Source organism: Lagopus muta, chromosome 1, assembly GCF_023343835.1.
Source record: "Lagopus muta isolate bLagMut1 chromosome 1, bLagMut1 primary, whole genome shotgun sequence".
Classification (NCBI taxonomy): domain Eukaryota; kingdom Metazoa; phylum Chordata; class Aves; order Galliformes; family Phasianidae; genus Lagopus; species Lagopus muta.
In genome coordinates, this window is record NC_064433.1 from 2,017,206 (window position 1) to 2,037,318 (window position 20,113).

Here is a 20,113-nt window from a genome sequence, read left to right on the forward strand (position 1 = left end):
CAGAACATGGGCAACAGAAAAGACCAGGAAAGTGACAATAGGGAGAAATCAGGCGAGAAAGCGTGACATGTATCAACAAAAATCAAGATACATTTACACAAACCATCAGAATAAATGAGGAGACTGCCTAATACAGTTCAGAGGTACAGAAAAAGTCATATTTAAGGTAAAGTAAGGGAAAACAGAAAATAAAGTAACAGGCTTTAGGAGTACAGGATGACAATGCTGAGATTTTCAGCTCTTCATCCTGTTGATGAATGAATGGCTTATTAAAAAAAAAGTGAAGTGAGGCCCTGGGCAGCCTGGTACAGTATTAAATGTGGAGACTGGAGGCCATGCATGTGGCAGGGGGGTTGGAGATTCGTGATCCTTGAGGTCCCTTCCAATCCTGGCCATTCTGTGAATCTGTGAAGAGGCACAGCTAAGACTGAAGTTGCGAGAAATGCAAATGACAGTGAAGTTAATAAAGGAAACAAAAAAGAAAGCAATGAAAAGTCTTCTTTAAAGCATTATTGGCCAAAAAAATGTGAATATTTTTGCCTTCACTTCTGAATTACAGAATTGTTGAGGCTGCAAGGACCTCTAGAGATCTTTGAATCTAACTCCCCTGCTGATGCAAGGCCAGCTGCAGCAGGCTGCCCAGGACCATGCCCAGTTTGGTTCTGAAAATTATCAACAGACACTCCATAATCTCTCTGGGCAACCCATCACACTGTTCAGCCATCCTTGCAGTGAAGTGTTCTCTTACATTTAGATAGTATTTCCTGTATTTCAGTCTGTCCCCAGTGCCTCTTGTCCCGGCTTTGGGTACCGCTGATAAAAGCTTGGCTGTTTTCTCTGCAGCCTCCTATCAGATCAGATCTCCACATTTCTTTTCCCAAAGCAAAGCAGTCCCAGTGCTCTCAGCTCCTCCTAATAGGAGAGATGCTCCTAAAACCATCTTTCTGGCCCTTTCACCAGCCTTGCTTCATAAAGTCCTTTCCTCCTGTACTGAGGATCTCAGAACTGGACATGTGTCAGGAATGGATATAATCTCTCTCAAACGTTTTGGTTACTGTAGAAGATAGTTTCAAGAAATAAAGGACTGGAGTCTGGTTAGGAAATCTGCTTGTTAAGTTTACAAATGTGTCATGGTTCTATGTTCTTTGGTTTTTTTGGGTTTCAGCATTCCACATCAAAACATCATGTAGTGTACAGGGTATTAAAGTGTCACTGCCCCAATCCCAGGTACTTATCCCTGTACATTACAGAAGTCACGGGATCTGGCCCTTCCATGTGGGGGGGCGCTCTCTTGCTGCCTTGCAGTGGGTGCTGGAGGTGCTTTCCTAGCCGTTCCAAGCTTTTCAGGTTTGAATCGGTCCTGGGAACTCTCTCTCTCTCATCTTGTCTAATTTATTCATCTCAATTTCAATTAAATTGTATATATTGTGTTGTATTGTATTCCGATATTGTAGTAAAATAAGTTGGAGAGATACATGAGAACACTAAATGAAAAAAAAAAAAATCGCATAGAGAAATATAAAGTTCCTAAAGCAGCAGGAAATTCTATGTGCAGATCACATGGGTAAAGAAACAACTGGTTATAAAAAGGATCAGGACAAGCAAGCAGGTAAAAACAGCTCTGAAAGTACAAAATAAAAACAAGAGATAACCAAACAAGATCAGAGACTGTGACCCAAAGTCCAGCCAGAAAAGATCAAAACAGAAAAACAAACAGAAACTTCAGTTAAAGAAAGCAGCAACTGACAAAACAAGTAGGAAAACAAAAAGCAAATAACATAAAAACACAAATGGCAGATCTGCCTGCAGATGATCAGACAGCTGACCAGGATATTTACACTGAGTATCTGCCCAGGACAAGGTATGACATCTTACCAGCATGTCTGTTGCATTGAGGTAGTGCTTGCTGGCCATGCACTGCTCCAGCTTCTGCGGCACTTGTTTGATGTTCTCTATCTCATCCAGCAAATTCAGGACATGTTTGTGTTCAATTCCTTCAATCCACAGCTTGCGCAGCTCATCCCTCTTGCAATGCAGCAGCATCTTGCATGACAACAGGTTCTCCTTCACCTACAAGGAATGTGTCAAAAGACTAATTAAATCTGTCCCTGTAACTTGCACTTCTAACACAAATCAGCCCTTTCCCACACCTACTTCATTAGGAATTCCAAAAATATCATGAGACAATAAGAATTTTCTTTAAAATTGCTGGTTATTCCTCTAGCTAAAAGAAACTGGAATTGTTTTCAAAGTGAAATGCTTTTAGTATAAGTTTTGTACTATTAGTGAGAAGTCAAATCAATGCAGGATCCTATTAACCGTGACCAAGGACTTATTTGCAGTTCTGCAAAAATCATTTCAGTATTTTGGCATACAACAACAATCTAATTTGCAGTGAAAGCAAATCAACCACTACTAATTTTTCTGCTGTAAACATTTTCCATCTGTCTATTGAATCTTCTGGCACATCCCCTCCCTTCCTTCAAGTTGCATGTCAATTTCTTGAAGCCTAATTGTCTGATGGTACAATCACTTTTCCAATACAGCAATATTGGGTTTGTTTCTACGAGATCTGGTTTCAATGAAACAAATAGCTGTTGGGATACAACGCAACTCAGCATTTCTACTACTTACCAAGGCTACTTTATGACCTATTTACCATTTGCCATTCTCAGTTTGAGCCTCATACCATCGTATGTCAGACGCTTGTTGAACTGGCAAAGTCTCCTCTTATTCCGTCCCACTCTTAACAAGAAGCAGCTTTTCTTATCCATACTCCTCAGTCATATCCATAGCCTATACTCCCTGCTTTAAGGTTCTTCTAGTATCCTCTAATAAGGTCAGTACAACCTAACTTTTCTTACATAATATAAATCAGTCACATATTAAAACATGGAAGCAATTAACAACACAGCTTCACACATTGCTTTCACACTACTCTCGTTTTCGAGATAAGTTTTGAACAGTCAGGCTTCAGTCTTCTCTCAGGAACTCTCACTGAATTACACATGAAGAGAGACACTGACAAGTAGGCCCTATTTTTTAAACAGCAAGACTTCAAAGTACTCCAGAAATCCCACTTCGATGCACCTTGTCCACATAAAGGCAGTTAGCCTTTAGAAGATGCCAAACACACAGACAGAGCAAAATACAGACATTTGGTAATTAGATATATAGGGCAGCCTCTACGCAGCCAAAAGAGACTGACTTCAACACAATAACACGATTCTTTTCAGAAAGACAAAGTTTAGTGCTGAAAAACCTACAGACCAACAGAAAAGCTAATGTAAGCGTTATAACTTGCCACAAAAGCAAAGGGAAACTAAAACGCACAGAGATTTCATTTTGGACATAATCCCTGTTCAATACCTTAATTAAAAGTGTTTCACTGACCTAGCACACCATCAGCAGTGGATTGCTGTTACACAGAGCAAAACTGGGTCAAGTACAATTGTGGGGTTAGAAGGAATCTCACAAGACATTCCTATATCTGTCCCTGCATGAAAGATGATGAACTATATCTACATTTGGGAGCACAGACAGGAATGAACAGCAAGTCTTTAAGAACCAACCTTCTTGTGGCAGGTCTAAGTGCTTCTCCTTTGTAACTCAGTTTTACAGGTAACACCTGTAAAGCTACATCCCAAACCAAGCCAAAAGCAAGCTGTTCCCAATAGGTATTCATGCAAGAACTAACTACAGAAGGCAGATACACAGAGGGATCTGGACTACCCATCATTTCCACAGTTCCTAACATAAGTAAATGCCTGTGCAATCAAAATCAAAAGTCTGATAGTGTAATACAGACTGATGACAAATCAGATCTGGGGCTTCCCATGAGCTTAGGGCAAAGCTACTGCAATACGTGTTGCCCAAAACTAAGAAAACTTAAATATCAAAAAGTCCTCCACCTTCACAGTCTTTCTTCCATGCAGGACCAAAAGGTCTCCCCCCTGTATGTTTGTTTTGACCTCTGCAAAGCTTAGTATACTGTGTGAAAACAAGCCACCTGTATAGTTTACTTCAAGTTTAGTGCAATTGATCTCTGCTTTCAAAACGCTGAGCTTTGTACATAAATCCTGGAATGAAACTCTTACCTTCGGAAAGCATCAAGATGTCTCATTCTCTTTGAAAATGCTAAATGAAGTTTAAAAGGCAGAAGGGTCAGTACGTAGCACCAGAAGGGTCACAGCCTACTGTTCCTAAGGCAATGCTGTGAAAGGTTCTGAGACCTCCTCAGAGCCAGAAAAATAAATAAATAAATGAAACAATTCTGGCGCTTAGTTTGCAAAGTTCAGGTGAGACAAACCACATAGCAAATAGAAGACAGGACAGGAGACCAAAGAATTTATCTATTGCTACAGTAGTCAGAGCTGGAAGGAGAGAGCAGATGGAACAAGTCCACAACAAAGAGCGCCAGAGTTATTTATTCACACACTACTGAAGCGAGTGAGCACTCAAAACACAGAAATACACAGGGGCACAGAGTTCATGTACATTCACACAACAGAACTGAGTTTGGAAATAGCACCAAAAATCATATTCTCTGAGGAAAAAAAGCAAGCTGATTCACCCAGACTACTCAGGAGGTTGTTGGAGGCCAACATACAAAGACATGAACAGATCAGATTGAAAGGTGTTAGCTTAGCAGCCCTTAAACTTCAAAAACCTGACAGCAACTTGCCCAGACAGTAAATGGAGGGCACTGCAAAGCTTTGCTCTTCTTATCCTCCTCTAATTTTTCTCTTTAATTACTTGTGTTCTCAAAAGACAACAGGAGATCCTATGGAAAATACACTGGCAGTAAGACATAGCCTGGGACCACTGCATTAAGACTGGATGCTCTGCACCCAGCCATACTACAGTTCCATCAGCAGCCAGCAATGCTTTCTCAATTCAATTTTTAGTTCACTTAAAGATGATGACAAGTAGCTGGGAAAAAAAGTGAGAAATGAGAGGTTAAAACATGAGCACGTGTTCTACCACCAGTAAGGGAACAGAACTCAGGAGAAGAAGTCGCATACATTTGTACTAAGTCTAGACACCCTGGGGGTGTTGGTTGATGCTCGGCTGAACGTGAGCCGACAGTGTGCCCAGGTGGCCAAGAGGGCCAATGGCATCCTGGCCTGCATTAGAAATAGTGTGGCCAGCAGGAGCAGGGAGGTGATCATCCCCCTCTACTCAGCACTGGTGAGGCCACACCTCAAGTACTGTGTTCAGTTTTGGGCCCCTCACTACAAGAAAGAAATTGAGGTCCTGGAACGTGACCAGAGAAGGGCAACAAAACTGGTGAGGGGTCTGGAGCACAAGTCTTATGAGGAGCGGCTGAGGGAGCTGGGATTGTTCAGTCTGGAGAAGAGGAGGCTCAGGGCAGACCTCATTGCACTCTACAACTTCCTGAAGGGAGGTTGTGGTGCAAAAGGGTCTAGCCTCTTCTCCCAGGCAAATAGTAGGACCCAAGGAAACGGCCAGAAGTTATACCAGAGGAGGTTTAGGTTGGATATTAGGAGAAACTTTCTCTCAAAGGGTGGTCAGGCACTGGAATGGCTGCCCAGGGAGGTGGTGGAGTCGCCATCCCTGGTGGTGTTCAAGAGGTGCCTGGATGAGGAGCTACAACAGATGGTTTAGTAGCTTGTGGCACTGATTGGAATGGGAGGGTGGTTGGACTAGATGATCTTGCAGGTCGTTTCCAACCTTGTGATTCTGTGATAGAGGCTACCAAGGGGATGCAAGCTGAGCAACACAGGTAAAGTCAGCCTTCACCTGTTTGATTTTGTTCCGGGAGTTGGTGATGCGCTCTGTGATGCTCTGGTAGGTGCGAATCGCAGTGGTGAGCTCAGTGTAGTGCTGGACAATGAGCTCATCCAAATCCCGGTCACATTTCTCATAAGCTTCTTCCAGGCGGCCCTTCTCATTCTCCCGGTCCTCAACATCATCGCTGGTAGACAGAGTCCTAAGGATAAAAATTCAAATGTTTTTAAGTTACTGATCAGGACAAGAAGCTTCTTCTTAAGATATTCACCATGTACCAGAAACCAGTCACTGCTTTCAGCTTAACATCACCAAGTTATTTTTTCTCCTGCTAAATGTCTGTGTGGTGACCCACAAAGAGCAATGTACTTCAAGAAAGTAAAAAAACAAAACAATTGTTTTATCCATTCCTGGACTTTCAGATGCTTGGGAACCTTTTTTTTTTTTTTTAATTAACAATATTACTGCATTTATGAAAAGGGAAATGGATGTCAGTTTCTGAATGTCCCAATTGTCATGACCATGGGCATGGTATAGCATCTAAAATATATTCCCATTTATAGCTTACAAAGTGTTATGAAGAATTCTATTTTAGTAGAGACAAAAATCCACCAAAAGCCATCCATGCCTTCCAACAGTCAATGTGTTTTCAACCATGATATCACTACAGTGAAAAAGGGTAACATACCCTTATTTCTGCCACACACCTGTTTAGCCTTTGAGTAGCATCATCCAGCAAGAGTATTTTTATTTACTTAAATTGATGTTATCTAAGATTCCAACTAAGATAATGAAAATGTAATCAAAGCAGCAAGGAGGACAAAAGGACAAAATTTCACAGAATCATAGAATGGCCAGGGTTAAAAAGGACCACAATGATCAACCAGTTCCAACCCCCTGCTGTGTGCAGGGTCACCAACCACCAGACCAGGCAGCCTGCAGTCACATCCAGCCTGGCCTTGAATGCCTGCAGGGATGGGGCATCCACAGCCTCCTTGGGCAACCCGTTCCAGTGCGTCACCACCCTCTGGGTGAAAAACTTCCTCCTAATATCTAACCTGAAGTTTCATGGCATCACTCCAACACCCCCAGATTTGCAGAAGGATTAAGAAGTTTTGAACATCTACTTGCAGAAATTGAGATGCCTTCAAAAACAGACCCAGCAGAGCATGAAGATAGAGGCCATTATCTCATAAAAATTACCCAAGTTCAGACTTCTACTGAGCACTGGCACCACTTTAAGATGGTACAGTATATAATGGAAAAGTAGATGAACAGAAAAGCAGTAGAACAGCCAGAGTATGCAATCCCTTAGGCATAGGAAGAAGTACACAGCCCAGGAGTGAGAATTTTTCCTAGATTTTTTAAGCTATTTCAGTGGAGGAGGTGAAATAGGTTGAAGGAAACAAAAACAAAGCAAAAGGAAAAAAAACCCACAACCATTGCTGAACTGTTGCTCTCTCTACTGGAGTGCTTTTGTTTTGGATTTGTTGAAGCAATGAGGTTCAGGCAAACTCAAACCACCACCTCCTGCTGTCAGTAAGAAAATACCAACCTGCCTTCCAGTAATGGCCACTTGTTGTCTGCAGTTAAGTCAGAAGGTACAAGCAAAGTACTGAACAATTATGAAAAATAAAGCAGTGAAGGAGAGAAACCTATTTTCTTAAGGTGCATCTAAGAGTATCTTTAGTGACAAACCAAGGAGTTCCTACTTAACAGATTTTTCTGCATTCTTGACTGACATTAATAGCCAGAACTCAAGTGCAAAATCTTGTTTCTTTCTTCACTTTTGTCTGGGACAAAACACTACAAACAAATGCTCCCTTTCTCTCGAAGTCAAAGGAAACACACCCAGAACTTCCAGTTCATTACTCGTGCTTCTCTACAAAGAAAAACAGGCTGTGCCACCCACTCAAGGGCTTCATCTTGAAAAGAAGAGGGAGGGAAAAAAACAAAAAAACAAGCCATTTCACCAGAGATCACGATCCCAGAAAAAACAGCTAAGAAAACTCAAATGAACAAGCAAATCTGTACTACCAGATGGAACGTGGCACAACAGGAGGATGAGTACACTTGTCCAAGTCAACTACCAAGAAGGAAAGAAGAATTAAAGCCACAATGCCTCCTACAATGCCCTGAATGGCAGTGCACCTAAGTGGTGTATTTTATTTGACATAATTCTAATATCTTTACCCTTTCAGATGGCAGTGGCAGAAGGCCTGAATAGATACCATGTGGAAACAAGGAACCAAGTCTTTCCCTTTGTTAAGGCTCAAACTATCAGTGTAGGTTCTTCACACCTTCCCTCTCCTTCCAAATACAGAGCTGCCATAGTTACAGGTGATGAGGGAGCACCTCTGCTTTTGTACAAGCAACACCTAGAAATGAGCCCTGCCCTCCCTACCCCCCCATTCACCCTCCTCATTCAGGAGGACTTAACCTTTTCCAATGCATAAGATTTACTTGTGGTATTTAGAGCACCATATTTCATAGCAGCTACAGAAATGGAAATGCTTTCCCGTGTTACTACACCAAGATTCCATTCTTAGTTATGCCTTACTGTTTTCTCAAAGCTATCTCAAATAGCTTCTACTGCATGCAAAGCATTTTAATATCATGCAAAAAGGACCTGAAAAGAAAGAAAGAACAATGATAGAGTGGTTAGAAAACAAAACAGGAATTAAGAAAGTTGGATTACAGCCTCTGCTCAACTGCTGATATCTAATGCAGAGCACCCCCCACTGCAGCTTTACACAGCTCTCTACTGCTACAGAACCCACTTGGAAATGGGAAACCCCTGCCTTGCAATGAGCTAAGAAGGAAGATCCGTATCTCCATGGCCATTTTTCTTCCCTACCTGGTGAACACACAGCTTTGGTTCATCAAATAATGGAGCTGCAACTACATGCACTGAGTACTACTGAAACACTGCAACACTGTTAGCAGAGGTCATGTAATCACTTCCAACGAATTCATGTAGGAAGATGTGCTAGAAAACAAAGCTAAAGCAACAGAATACACAGTAGCTGGGAGTTTGGGTTCAGACTGTAATAAATGAAAAGAAAGCAAGTAAAAGAATGTGTTCAGCTTTCAAAAAGCTCATCATTTAAACCACAATACAGCCAGCAGTAGTATGTAATATTAGTACTGTGAAAACCATTAGTAATCCATCCAAAATAAAAAAAAAAAAAAAAAGGGGTAATGTGAACACTGTGGTCTCAATGCCTCAGTCCATTCATCCTGAGTTCAGGAACCTCAGCAGCACATGTTGGAAAAGCAGCTGTCAAGGTCTTTTTCTACACATCTAGTTCTCTGGAAGCACAAGCTTCATACACAGAAGTCACCCAGAATTCAGCAAGATGAGAGCAAAGTAAAGGACTCGCTCTGCTGCCGTGCAGAACTTTGCTCTGTCAACAGCTTGAGCAATGGCTGCAGTTCTGGTCTGTTTTCAGTTGGCCTTGAACACACAACTAAAACAGTGGAAGTGATGAAGCAGTTGTTCTCCCTGCTAAGGCAAAGGCTCTTCAGTTTGGAGAAGACTGAAAGGAGGTACATATCTGATGGGTGCAGAACTCAGAAGTCATAGATTAGATTGGAAGGGACCTTAAAGATCATCAAAGTGAGGCATATAATGGAAACACATCACTAAGCAGTGTACTGCTAGCACTATGGCAGTACTTACTGAAACTCAGAGATGCCTGTTTCAGACTCACCTTGAGCACTGGGTGCAGGTTTGGATACTACAATTTAAGGACATAAAACCATCAGTGTCTCCAAAGGAGGGCTATGAAGATGGGGGAAGGCCTGGACGGGAAGGCATGTGGGGAGAAGTTGAGGTCCCTTGGTTTGCTCAATCCAGAGAAGGCTGAGGGTGGACCTCATTGTGTCCTACAACCTCCCTAACCCAGCAACCACAGACACCACAGATGTACAAGGCACCAGGCACCTCTAAGTGGCCAGATCTGAGTCTCCTAACATCATGTATTGCCACTGTTTGAGGCCAACTACTGAGCTACTTCACCACTAATCCGTCTCAGTAGAGCATTTATTTCTTCTTATCCCTGGAAGATCGTCACAATTTAGATCACCTAAAGCTTGAGTGACATTTTGGAGGAGCTGGAGGTGAAGTTACCCCACTCCTGTGCATGTATACACAAACATGAACGCACCACAGGCCAACAAGGGACCTGCCCTCCTTACCAGGATATTTCAGCTCCCACATGTAAAGAAAAGACAGCAGTGATCCATTCTGACAAAGTTCCAGGTTAAACCAAGGTGCTATTTCATGTCAGGACAGGGATCCCATCCACACGGGTTTGCCTCAAATAACTGCAAATGATTTTCTTACAGATAAGCCAGAAGTTAAAATCACAACCCAAGATCCAAGTGGAGAAAAGCAATAGCAGAGACTCCTTTTTCATTTACTTTACCATAAAGTTTCAGAAGTTTAAGGTTTTCATTTCAGCAACTGTCACTACAGATATCTGGATGGACAGCTGGGGAAACAGAGCATGTGTGATCCATCCTATGATCACGTACTGAAGAACCATCAAAGAGCACTCAGAAAAAGCGAACTCAACTTAAGAATACAGATTGCAATATAGTAAGAAGCTGAAATGAAGCTGTTTTGAGCCACATCAGAAATTACTCTGCTATAAAACTGAGAATGCCTCTTCTCAAGTTTTCAAAAATCCATATTAGATTTTTTCCCCCACAAAATAACTTACATTTTTGTGCACTCTGGTTCTAAGGTACAAATTACTGCTACATATTTGAAAGAACGTTTCCAATTGCTCATAGCCAGCAGCAAGACCTTTCTTCTCCGGTTACAGTGCCAATATGCTCAGCCTTAATTTTACCTGCTGCAACCAAAACGAACCACTTTCTCTCTACTCAAGCAATTTGTTACCATTTCTTCTTCTTCTTTAAAAAAAATAAATAAATCCACAACATTAAATCCTTGAAGTGGCATCTGCAACTACAAAAGGAGCCCTGTCACTCTGAATCTCAAACATTACTCTGTACACCTGAATTTCCTAAGCCCCTCAGTACAGGAGCCATTTCTTGTTCTGCACAGCGAAGAGGAAAGCAAGGAATACTTAATATTCTTGAGATTATACATGTTCCTGCTAACACTGCAGAAAAGTAAGCCAAGGGCATCTTTACTTGTTTCAGTTGTATTAAAATGTGTGGCAAGGAAGAAGAAAAGTCAACACGCTGTTTGCCAAATAGAAAGGATCAGAACTGTTTGGGAAAGGAACTTTGCAGCAAGAACTTCGAAGGGAAGAATTACAAAACAGGACAGGATTATGAAAGGATTACCAAACAATAAATCTACATCAGCTTCTCAGAACTCCCTGAAAAGCAGAAGCATTGAGAACACACGACAAACAGAAGAAATGTCAATCTGCATACCTAGTGTATAGATGTTATGAACTCAGTGGGGATTTCCAGAAGGGCTCCCTGATCAGCTCAGTTGTTTTTTCGTTTTCATTTTACTAAATGAGAATCCGCCTCTCCTGTAAAATACCTGTAATTTGTACTTGGCAGCTGCATGGTTGCATATGCCTGTCTCATTAGCAAGAGCTCAATTGGATTAGAATAATTCCAACTGGATGTTAGTCTGAAAAGGGACGTTTTTATGCTACAGTAAAACCGAAATCCATTCAGCCAAACCTCACTGCCCCTTTTGAATTTACATAGTTAAAAATACAGATTGTACAAATGCTTAATTTGGTGGAGCTGCTTTCAGGCATCCTTCAGAAGAAGAAGGATGGGGAAGATGATCAGGCAAAATCCCTGCTATGTTTTTAATCATGCAACGCACAACATATTTCCTACAAGAATGAAACAAACCTTGCTTCTTCCCCAGTATCAGTGAATACACAGTGATATCAGGTTAATTTTAAAAGTCCATTGGGACTGTTCATTCCAGTAGAATCATAGAATAGCGTGGGTTGAAAACGACCATAATGATCATCTAGTTTCAGTGTGCAGGGTCGCCAACCACCAGAGCAGGCTGCCCAGAGCCACATCCAGCCTGGCCTTGAATGCCTCCAGGGGCATCCAAAATCTCCTTGGGCAACCTGTTCCAGTGTGTCACCACCCCCCAAGTGAAAAACTTCCTCCTAAAAAAGACAGACAGAAGCAGAATTTGACCTTTAGGTCAGGAGCATTTTTCACATCTGTTTTCCAGCACCCAATTCAAACGACCAAGACAGGGAGTAGGTGAAAAGACATCTACAGGAGCCCTGAAGCACTGTCAAACAGCAAGATGCCTCCACTGAGACAGGAATCACTTATTTCTAAAGGTAAATACAAAAGAAAATGCACACTCTGACGAAATGCAATTGCCATCTCTACCATTTCTGCAAGAGACAAAACTGCATCATTCTAGAAAACAGAACGACCCCTGCAGCTCTGGTCCTCCTTCCTCAGCACCACAGATGAAGGAACAAAGTGGGACAAACGAGAACCTCAAGTATCACAGAATCACAGGGTGGCTTGGATTGGAAGGGACCTCAAGGATCATGAAGCTCCCACTCCCCTGCTGCACGCAAGGCCATCAACCTCCATATCTAATACTAGACCAGGCTGCCCTGGTACATTGGAATCCACCTTCACCTACTGCTTTCCAGCAGTTCAACAGATTGTAGTCATCAAAAGCTAAACAGCAATTCCAAACACTGGGATACCAGATTTCTGACACCATCTCACCTGTAAATTTACCCCTAGAGTATAATGGATTCATTTGAGGAGGGAGATAAGGAAAACAGGAGCTGTAAACTCTCTTCAAACCATGCCCAGAACTCAACGCAGCCTTGTGATCTAAACAGCACAGAAAACAAGCCATTGTTATTTCACAAGTTAATAAATTTCTCCCATTGTTGTGAACTGAAAAGAACACAATTTTCACTAAGCTATTCAACAGCAAAAGAAAACAAACACCATTGTGGTACACATCATGTGGCACAAGAGATAACTACAGGAGTACAGAAATGCTGCACAGAGCTGAGCAGAACTCAGAGATTCACCTCCCTTCGTAATGCTGTACTTCTGAGTTCCAAATGAACTCCAGCCCCAAAGCAGGATTTTACACCGTAGCTCCCAGCACCACAGAAAGCATGCTGCACTCGGATTAGTGTTTAGTTCATGTAACACCCGTATTCCTCACCTGTGCCAAATTACTCCAAAATAAGCTCTGATGTGAATGAAATGCATAACAGATGACTTTATGTTGTCGCTCTGTGACCAGGATGATGCCAACTGAGAACACCCACCAGGGCAGTTAAAAGAGTGCTTATTCTGGGGTATCCTGCTGCATTCAGTACAAATAAGAAAAAACCTACTGCAAAGCCAGCAGCAGAACTGTACATCTTTATGTGCTGCCACTTCAGCTGGTGATGCTTACTACCAGCCACAAAGCTTTACAGCCACTAAGTGTTTGGTTTGCTCACAGAAATACATATAGCAAAGGCTCAAATACTGTGGTGCCTTAAGAAAACTGCTTGCCTTCCTCCCAAAGGGATCCATGAACAATTAGGATGCTCAATCAGCGTTTTCAACTTCAGAACCTTTCTTGACACTGAAGATTTGGTTTTAGCATCCATCTCCAGAATAGCGAACCTCATTCTGAAGCATCAGACAAGCAACTGTGCTTTGTGACACCCCCCCATTTTATTCTACACAGGCCAATAACCAGGACAGTTCCTGGGCAGAGAAATCCCTGAATTCCTCAGCCCTGAATGCTCAGGCCAACCTCCTCGCTTTGCAAAGCTCTGCATGCGTTTACAGCACACACAAGCTCTCAGTCTTCTGAACCCAAACTCAAGGTGCACTGCACATCGTCCTTACTTCATCTCAAAAACCCACTGCTTCTTTCACTGCAGTGTATTTTGCCTTTAAATCCTGTATTTAGTTAGTCCTCCACGCCTGCATCTGACATATCTGCAAAAAAAGAAGTTAGCATTAACCTTTAAGACCATTCATTTACAGGCACAGGCAGCAATCTCAAAGTTACAGGGCCAGCAGCAATCAGATTTCAGACTCAACAAGAATTTCTACTTGCACCAATCAGTCCTCAATCTCCCCCACAAGCTCTGTGTTATCAAAGGCTTTATTCTGTCCTATAGGGCAGATGGGTGTGCTTTGTTTTGTTTTTTACTCGCCCACATTAAGCACCAATTTCAAGAGGAAACTGATAATGAGTAATAAATGTTTCATTTCTGCAAATTTGCTTTCCCTGATGCTCCCAGCGAGGCTGGTGGATAAACTGCCTGCCTATTTTACCAACCCTAAAGCCAGCCCTGCTAAGGATGATTACTGCTAAGCTATGGATTGTAAACAGTCTTAAATACCTGTTTCTTGACTAGCAAATTTCTCTTGCATGCAGAACACCATAGTAACTCTATGTAGGCATTGTTACTGTAGAATTTTTTATTGCATCAAAGTGAAAGGACACATACTCTGTGTCCAAGTGCGCACCCTAGAAAATTGATGTTAAGTGAGTACCTGCAACATGCAGTCCTTGTGGGGAGGTACAAGGCTTATTTGGCAGGAAAGGACTGTTCAGCCCCCTTGTGAACACTGTTGTGGGTTTACAGCATCTGGGCATCCCTGCAAAGTCCCCTCTTCCTCTGCTCCCCAAAATCAGGGGGAGCCTGTACCTAAAGGGAGCCTATAAATAAGAAGGGAGACAACCCTTTGAAAGGGTAGATAATAGCAGGACAATGGGAAATGGTCAGAAGTTGAAGGAGGGAAGATTTAGGCTGGATGCCAGGGGGAAGTTCTTTGCTATGAGAGTGGTGAGGTGCTGGAACAGCTGCCCAGAGAGGTTGTGGATGCCCCGTCCATCCCTGGAGGTGTTCAAGGCCAGGTTGGATGGGGCCCTGGGCAGCCTGGGCTGGTATTAAATGGGGAGGTTGGTGGCCCTGCCTGCAGCACAGGGGTTGGAACTTGATGACCCTTGAGGTTCCTTCCAACCCAAGCCATGTGTGAGTCTGTGATCAGATCAGCTACACGAGAATATCTGAGCTCAAGAAGATAAAGAGTAACATGATGCACAGGTGAGGTTTGGAAATCCAGGAGGAAGACTCCATCATGTGTGGATCAAGCTCCTTCACAAGTGCAATTCACTTGCCTTCAGTCAGCATCATGAAAACAGTCACTCACATGAAAACACTCATTAAAGACAGTGGGAAACACCAACAAAAAAAAAAAAAGGCAAGCTGATCAAATTGAAATATTTCTCACTTGATTGAGAAAATGAACATTTGAGCAAAGCATAATTGCGAGCGTTACATCAGCAGGGGAGCAAACAAAGCTCCACTTTTAACAGCAATCCCCAGCAAACTTTCTGCCACCTGTTTCGCTGCTGCTCAGCACCGTATCCTGTGCTTTGTTAAGCCTACCAGTTCCTTGCTTTCAAACACCTTTGAAGCCACAATAATACAGACAGCTTGTGGTATCAACTGCACACAAAACAGCTGGGCTTAAAACTTGTCATAGTAAAAGCTGAGGCTATGCTTAAAGCGTGTCCAACTTACGTGACTCACATATGTTAGCACCTTCTCCTCCAGGAAAAACAACGCCAGGCATCATTCTATAGAGGAAGGCTCTATGTGCCCACTGCAGTCTAGGGGATTTGGTTTTTTACATCATACCAAATACTTAATAAACAGAATGCAACAAATCTATATAGGATGCAGGAAAATCTCTCTCTCTCTCTCAAAGCATGGCCTTGGCCTACGGACAATTTTTGACCAAAGGATCTCTGGGGCTAAATGAAGAAAGCAGTTGCTAGAAGCAACAAATAATCATTTAAACAGAGCAAAGTGGATGTCTAGAAAGACCATGCTCCTCTCTTCAGGAATTGGCTGCAGTATGCCAAGGAGAATTCACTGTGGAAGAAAAAAATGAGAGTAAAAAGAAACTCGTGACAATCTTGTTACTCCTCATAGTGTTACTCCTCTCGCTGATGACTGTGGCCACGCATCCATCACAGCATTTGCTTTACTGCTTTGGTTTGAACCGTTGTGATCACTGCCAGACATCGATGGCTGCACTAACACCTGGAGGCAGCCACACCACTGGCTACACAGATCAACAGCCCAGGCTTTTCATGGGAGGAAATCCAGCAGACAAGAAACAACAGCAGGTGAATAAGAGAGAAGGGGTCAGGATGCACAGGAAAGGGAAAAGAAAAAAAAAAAACAAGCTGAGAGCATCTGCCCACATCTCTTCTGTCCAGCAGAAACAACCCTCATTAGCCACTTACTCAGAGGCTGCCAAGTTACAAATAAACCAAGTGCAGGTTGCTGGGAGGTTAAAGCACTGGTTTGACACACATGGAAGATGCATCCAAGTGCTGTTCAAGAAGCTTTACAGGAAAACGCACTCACTCATCAATGCTTTTTCCTCCTCCAGAAGAGAACATCACACAGGGCTCGGATCTGCTCAAAGATCAGGCTTCATCCTGACAACACTGAGCAACATTTAAGATCAAATGTGCTTTATGAGGATGCTATCAGAGGCATGACATTATTTATTACGGGGCCTTGAGCAATCTGGTCTAGAGCGAGGTATCCCTGCCTGCAGCAGTGGGGTTGGAACTACATGATCTGAAAGGTCTGTTCCAACACAAACCATTCTGTGAGTTAACTAGAATAAAACACAACTTAAACCACATATGGAGCAAAAAAAAAACACCAAAAAAAAACCACATCGGAGCTCACCAGGCTTTCCTCCCCTCTGCTGTGCCAGCCTGAGACCTCAGGAGGCTGCATTTCAACACAGCACAATGAGAAGAAAGTTGCTGAGCACCATGGGACAAGAACAGCCCACTGTCTACACTGCTCGATACATTTCAAAAGGTTCATTAAACCAAACAGACTTATTTGAATTTTATAATTGAAAATTGCAGTCTTAAAGACAAGTCCCAAATGGAGTGATCTACAGCTTCCAGCACTATTTAACCTCGAAACGTAGAATCTGAGAATACATGTTTTAATACCTCTGCAGAATCCCACTGAAACCAACCGCAAAAAGTTTCTTCATAAGGAAATAAAAAGCCTGCTTGAAACAGTCTGGAAAGAAGAAAAGAATCCAGAAGGTATTTAACAATTTAACTCGGTAGCAATGCATTGAATGCCTTCTCATCACTTTCACAGGTTGCTCAATTGTTCCCAATCAACTCTGGATTTGAAGACACGAGTTAAAATGCTCACAGTGCCAGAAAGAAAGCAGTCAGAAGCTGCACTGTACAAGTCAATAGCTGAGGAAAGCAGGTTATCACTGTAAAATGGCTATAAAAATATAAGGAATTTTATCCTATTAAAAAATAAAAATAGTGAAATGTGGGACCAGCACGTTCCTTCCTCAGCAAGAGGAGCACAGGGTATCCACCCTCCAGACCAACAGATCTCTGTTGTGCAAACAGAGAAACAACTCACTCCTTTTATATGGGAAACAGCAGAACTGAATCTCTTCAAAATGCTGTTAAATACAGAAAGTAAACAGAGCATTATAAAACATTTTCCTCCTCTACTTACATTCTATTAATCTTTCATGCTGCTTACACAGTTGGTTAGAGCACTTTCAACAGAAATTAATGATCTTTTATCATTGAGGACTTGCACATTTGTGCACGGCAGCTGTAGCGAAAAGGCTGAGCCCACAACCATCTAAATAAATATCACAAAATCATAGAATGGCCTGGGTTGAAATCATCTATGATCATCCAGTTTCAACCCCCTGCTATATATGCAGGGTTGCCAACCAGCAGACCAGGCTGCCCAGAGCCACATCCAGCCTGGCCTTGAATGCCTCCAGGGATCCAGGGGCATCCACAACATCCTTGGGCAACCTGTTCCAGTGTGTCACCACGCTCCAAGTGAAAAACTTCCTCCTAATATCTAACCTAAACCTCCCGTCTCAGTTTAAAACCATTCCCCCTTTGTCCTATCACTATTCATCCCCATAAAGCCATTCCCCCCTCCTGTCTATATGCTCCCTTCAAATATTGGAAGGTCGCGATGAGGTCTTTCAGGAGCCAAGGGGAGACAAGCTAAACAAGCCCAATTCCCTCAACCTTTCCTCATAGCAGAGGTGCTCCAGCCCCCGATCATCTTAGTAGCCCTCTTCTGGACCCGCTCCAAGAGCTCCACATCCTTCCTGTACTGGGGGCCCCAGGCCTGGACACAGTGCTGCAGATGGGGCCTCACAAGAGCCGAGCAGAGGGGGATGATCACCTCCCTCTCCCTGCTGGCTCCTCCTCTTTTAATGCAACCCAGAACACAGTTGGCCTTCTGGGCTGCAAGCACACACTACTGGCTCATGTCCAGCTTCTTGTCCACCAGGACCCCCAAGTCCTTCTCTGCAGGGCTGCTCTCAAGCAGATTTTCCCCCAATCTGTATAAATACCTGGGATTGCCCCAACCCAAGTGCAACACCTTGCATTTGGCCTTGCTGAACGTTATTAGGCTCTCATGGGCCCTCTTCTCCAGGCTGTCCAGGTCCCTCTGGATGCCTTTCCTTCAGTGTATCCATTGCACCGCTCAGCTTAGTGTTGTCTGCAAACTCACTCAAAGTGCACTCAATGCCATCATCTCTGTCACAGATGAAGATGCTGATAAGCACATATAATCAGAACTTTCTGTATTTTGCTACATTAACCACCCTTTAATCCAGCATGTCATTGAGCGTTCAGAGGGACCTCGACAGGCTGGAGGGCTGGGCTCGGGTGAACCTAATGAGGTTCAACACGGCAAAGTGCAAGGTTTTGCATTTGGGCCGGAGGAACCCCAGGCACCTGTACAGGCTGGGAGGAGTGGTCCTTGAGAGCAGCTCGGCAGAGAAGGACCTGGGGGTCCTGATGGACGAGAGACTGAATATGAGCCAGCAGTGCGCTCTGGCAGCTCGAAAGACAAATGGGATCCTGGGCTCCATCAGGAGAGGGGTGGCCAGCAGGGACAGGGAGGTGATTGACCCTCTCTACTCGGCTCTTGTGAGGCCCCACCTGGAGTACTGTGTCCAGGTGTGGAGCCCTCAGTACAAGAAAGACATTGAGATTTTGGAAAGGGTCCAGAGGAGGGCGACTAAGATGATCAGGGGGCTGGAGCACCTCCCCTATGAGGACAGGCTGAAGGAGTTGGGCTTGTTCAGCCTGGAGGAGAGAAGGCTGCGGGGTGACCTCATTGCAGCCTATCAATACCTGAAGGGAACCTACACCCAGGAGGGGAGTAAACTCTTCACAAGGGCTGACAACAGCAGGACTAGGGGAAATGGATCCAAGTTGAAGGAGGGAAGATTTAGGTTGGATGTTAGGGGGAAGTTCTTTACTAGGAGAGTGGTTAGGCCCTGGAACGGGCTGCCCAGGGAGGTTGTGGATGCCCCGTCCTTGGACGTGTTTAAGGCCAGGTTGGACGGGGTCCTGGGCAACCTGATCTGAATGTGTATGTTTGGTGGCCCTGCTAGGCAGGGGGGTTGGAACTACATGATCCTTGGGGTCCCTTCCAACCCGGGTGATTCTGTGATTCTGTGAGCATCTACATGGGCTGGGAAATTCTTTACAGAGACAATGGGGAGGTGCTGGAACAGGCTGCCCAGAGAGGTTGTGGATGCCTCGACCCTGAAGGTGTTCAAGGCCAGGTTGGATGGGGCCCTGGGCAGCCTGGGCTGCTATGAAATGGGGAGGTTGGTGGCCCTGCATGAGGCAGGGGGGTTGGAGATTCCTGATCCTTGAGGTCCCTTCCAACCCTGGCCATTCTGTGATTCTTTAATCCCACTTTTCCAGGCGAGTACAAGCTACAGCAGTATGGGTAGCAACGGGTTGATTTCTGGAAGAAAAAGAAGTAAAGGATTGGACTGCACACATTTAAGATAACCACTCTGATAAAAGAATCTTACTATCAAGGATAGAAAAGACCACTAAAATCATCCAGCCCAAGCGAAGTACTACACGAGCACATGTCACACATGTCCAGGTGCCCACAGGCACTCATTTCCTTTCAATGCAATTCCTCTGAGAACCACGCATTCGGCACAGCCATTACATGAATCACCATGCTCCCAGGAGAAAAATGAAGTCCTAAGCATCAATGCTTTCAAATCTCCACAAGTACAAGCTGTGCAGCATGACCTGGACCTGCTGGCTGGATGATAAAAGGAGTGCTTGAGGGCTGCTGGTCACCCTGCGCTGTGAATCCATCCCTGCAGCATCCAGCAGCGAGAGGCTCTGCAAATTTTGTTATTAACTTGAAGGTTTCAATCTTGCGCTGGAAGGGAGAGTTGGTAGAGGGGATGTAATTGCAGAAGTTGGAAGCACAGAACTGATAATCATTTATTAACAAAACCGCCTCTTTCT

General features: G+C 43.7%; 1 protein-coding gene across 4 annotated transcripts in view; it reads right to left on the minus strand.

The window, feature by feature from the left end:
- The window catches only part of EXOC4 (exocyst complex component 4), a 398,652-nt gene that overhangs the window by 372,019 nt on the left and 6,520 nt on the right, over nt 1–20,113 (minus strand). For all 4 annotated transcript variants that reach the window (XM_048925488.1, XM_048968403.1, XM_048967537.1 and 1 more), the window contains exons 2-3: nt 5,764–5,953; nt 1,876–2,070 (exon numbers count right to left, since the gene is read on the minus strand). In XM_048925488.1, the coding sequence (XP_048781445.1) occupies nt 1,876–2,070; nt 5,764–5,953 (385 nt within the window). The remainder of the gene's footprint in view (nt 1–1,875; nt 2,071–5,763; nt 5,954–20,113) is intronic.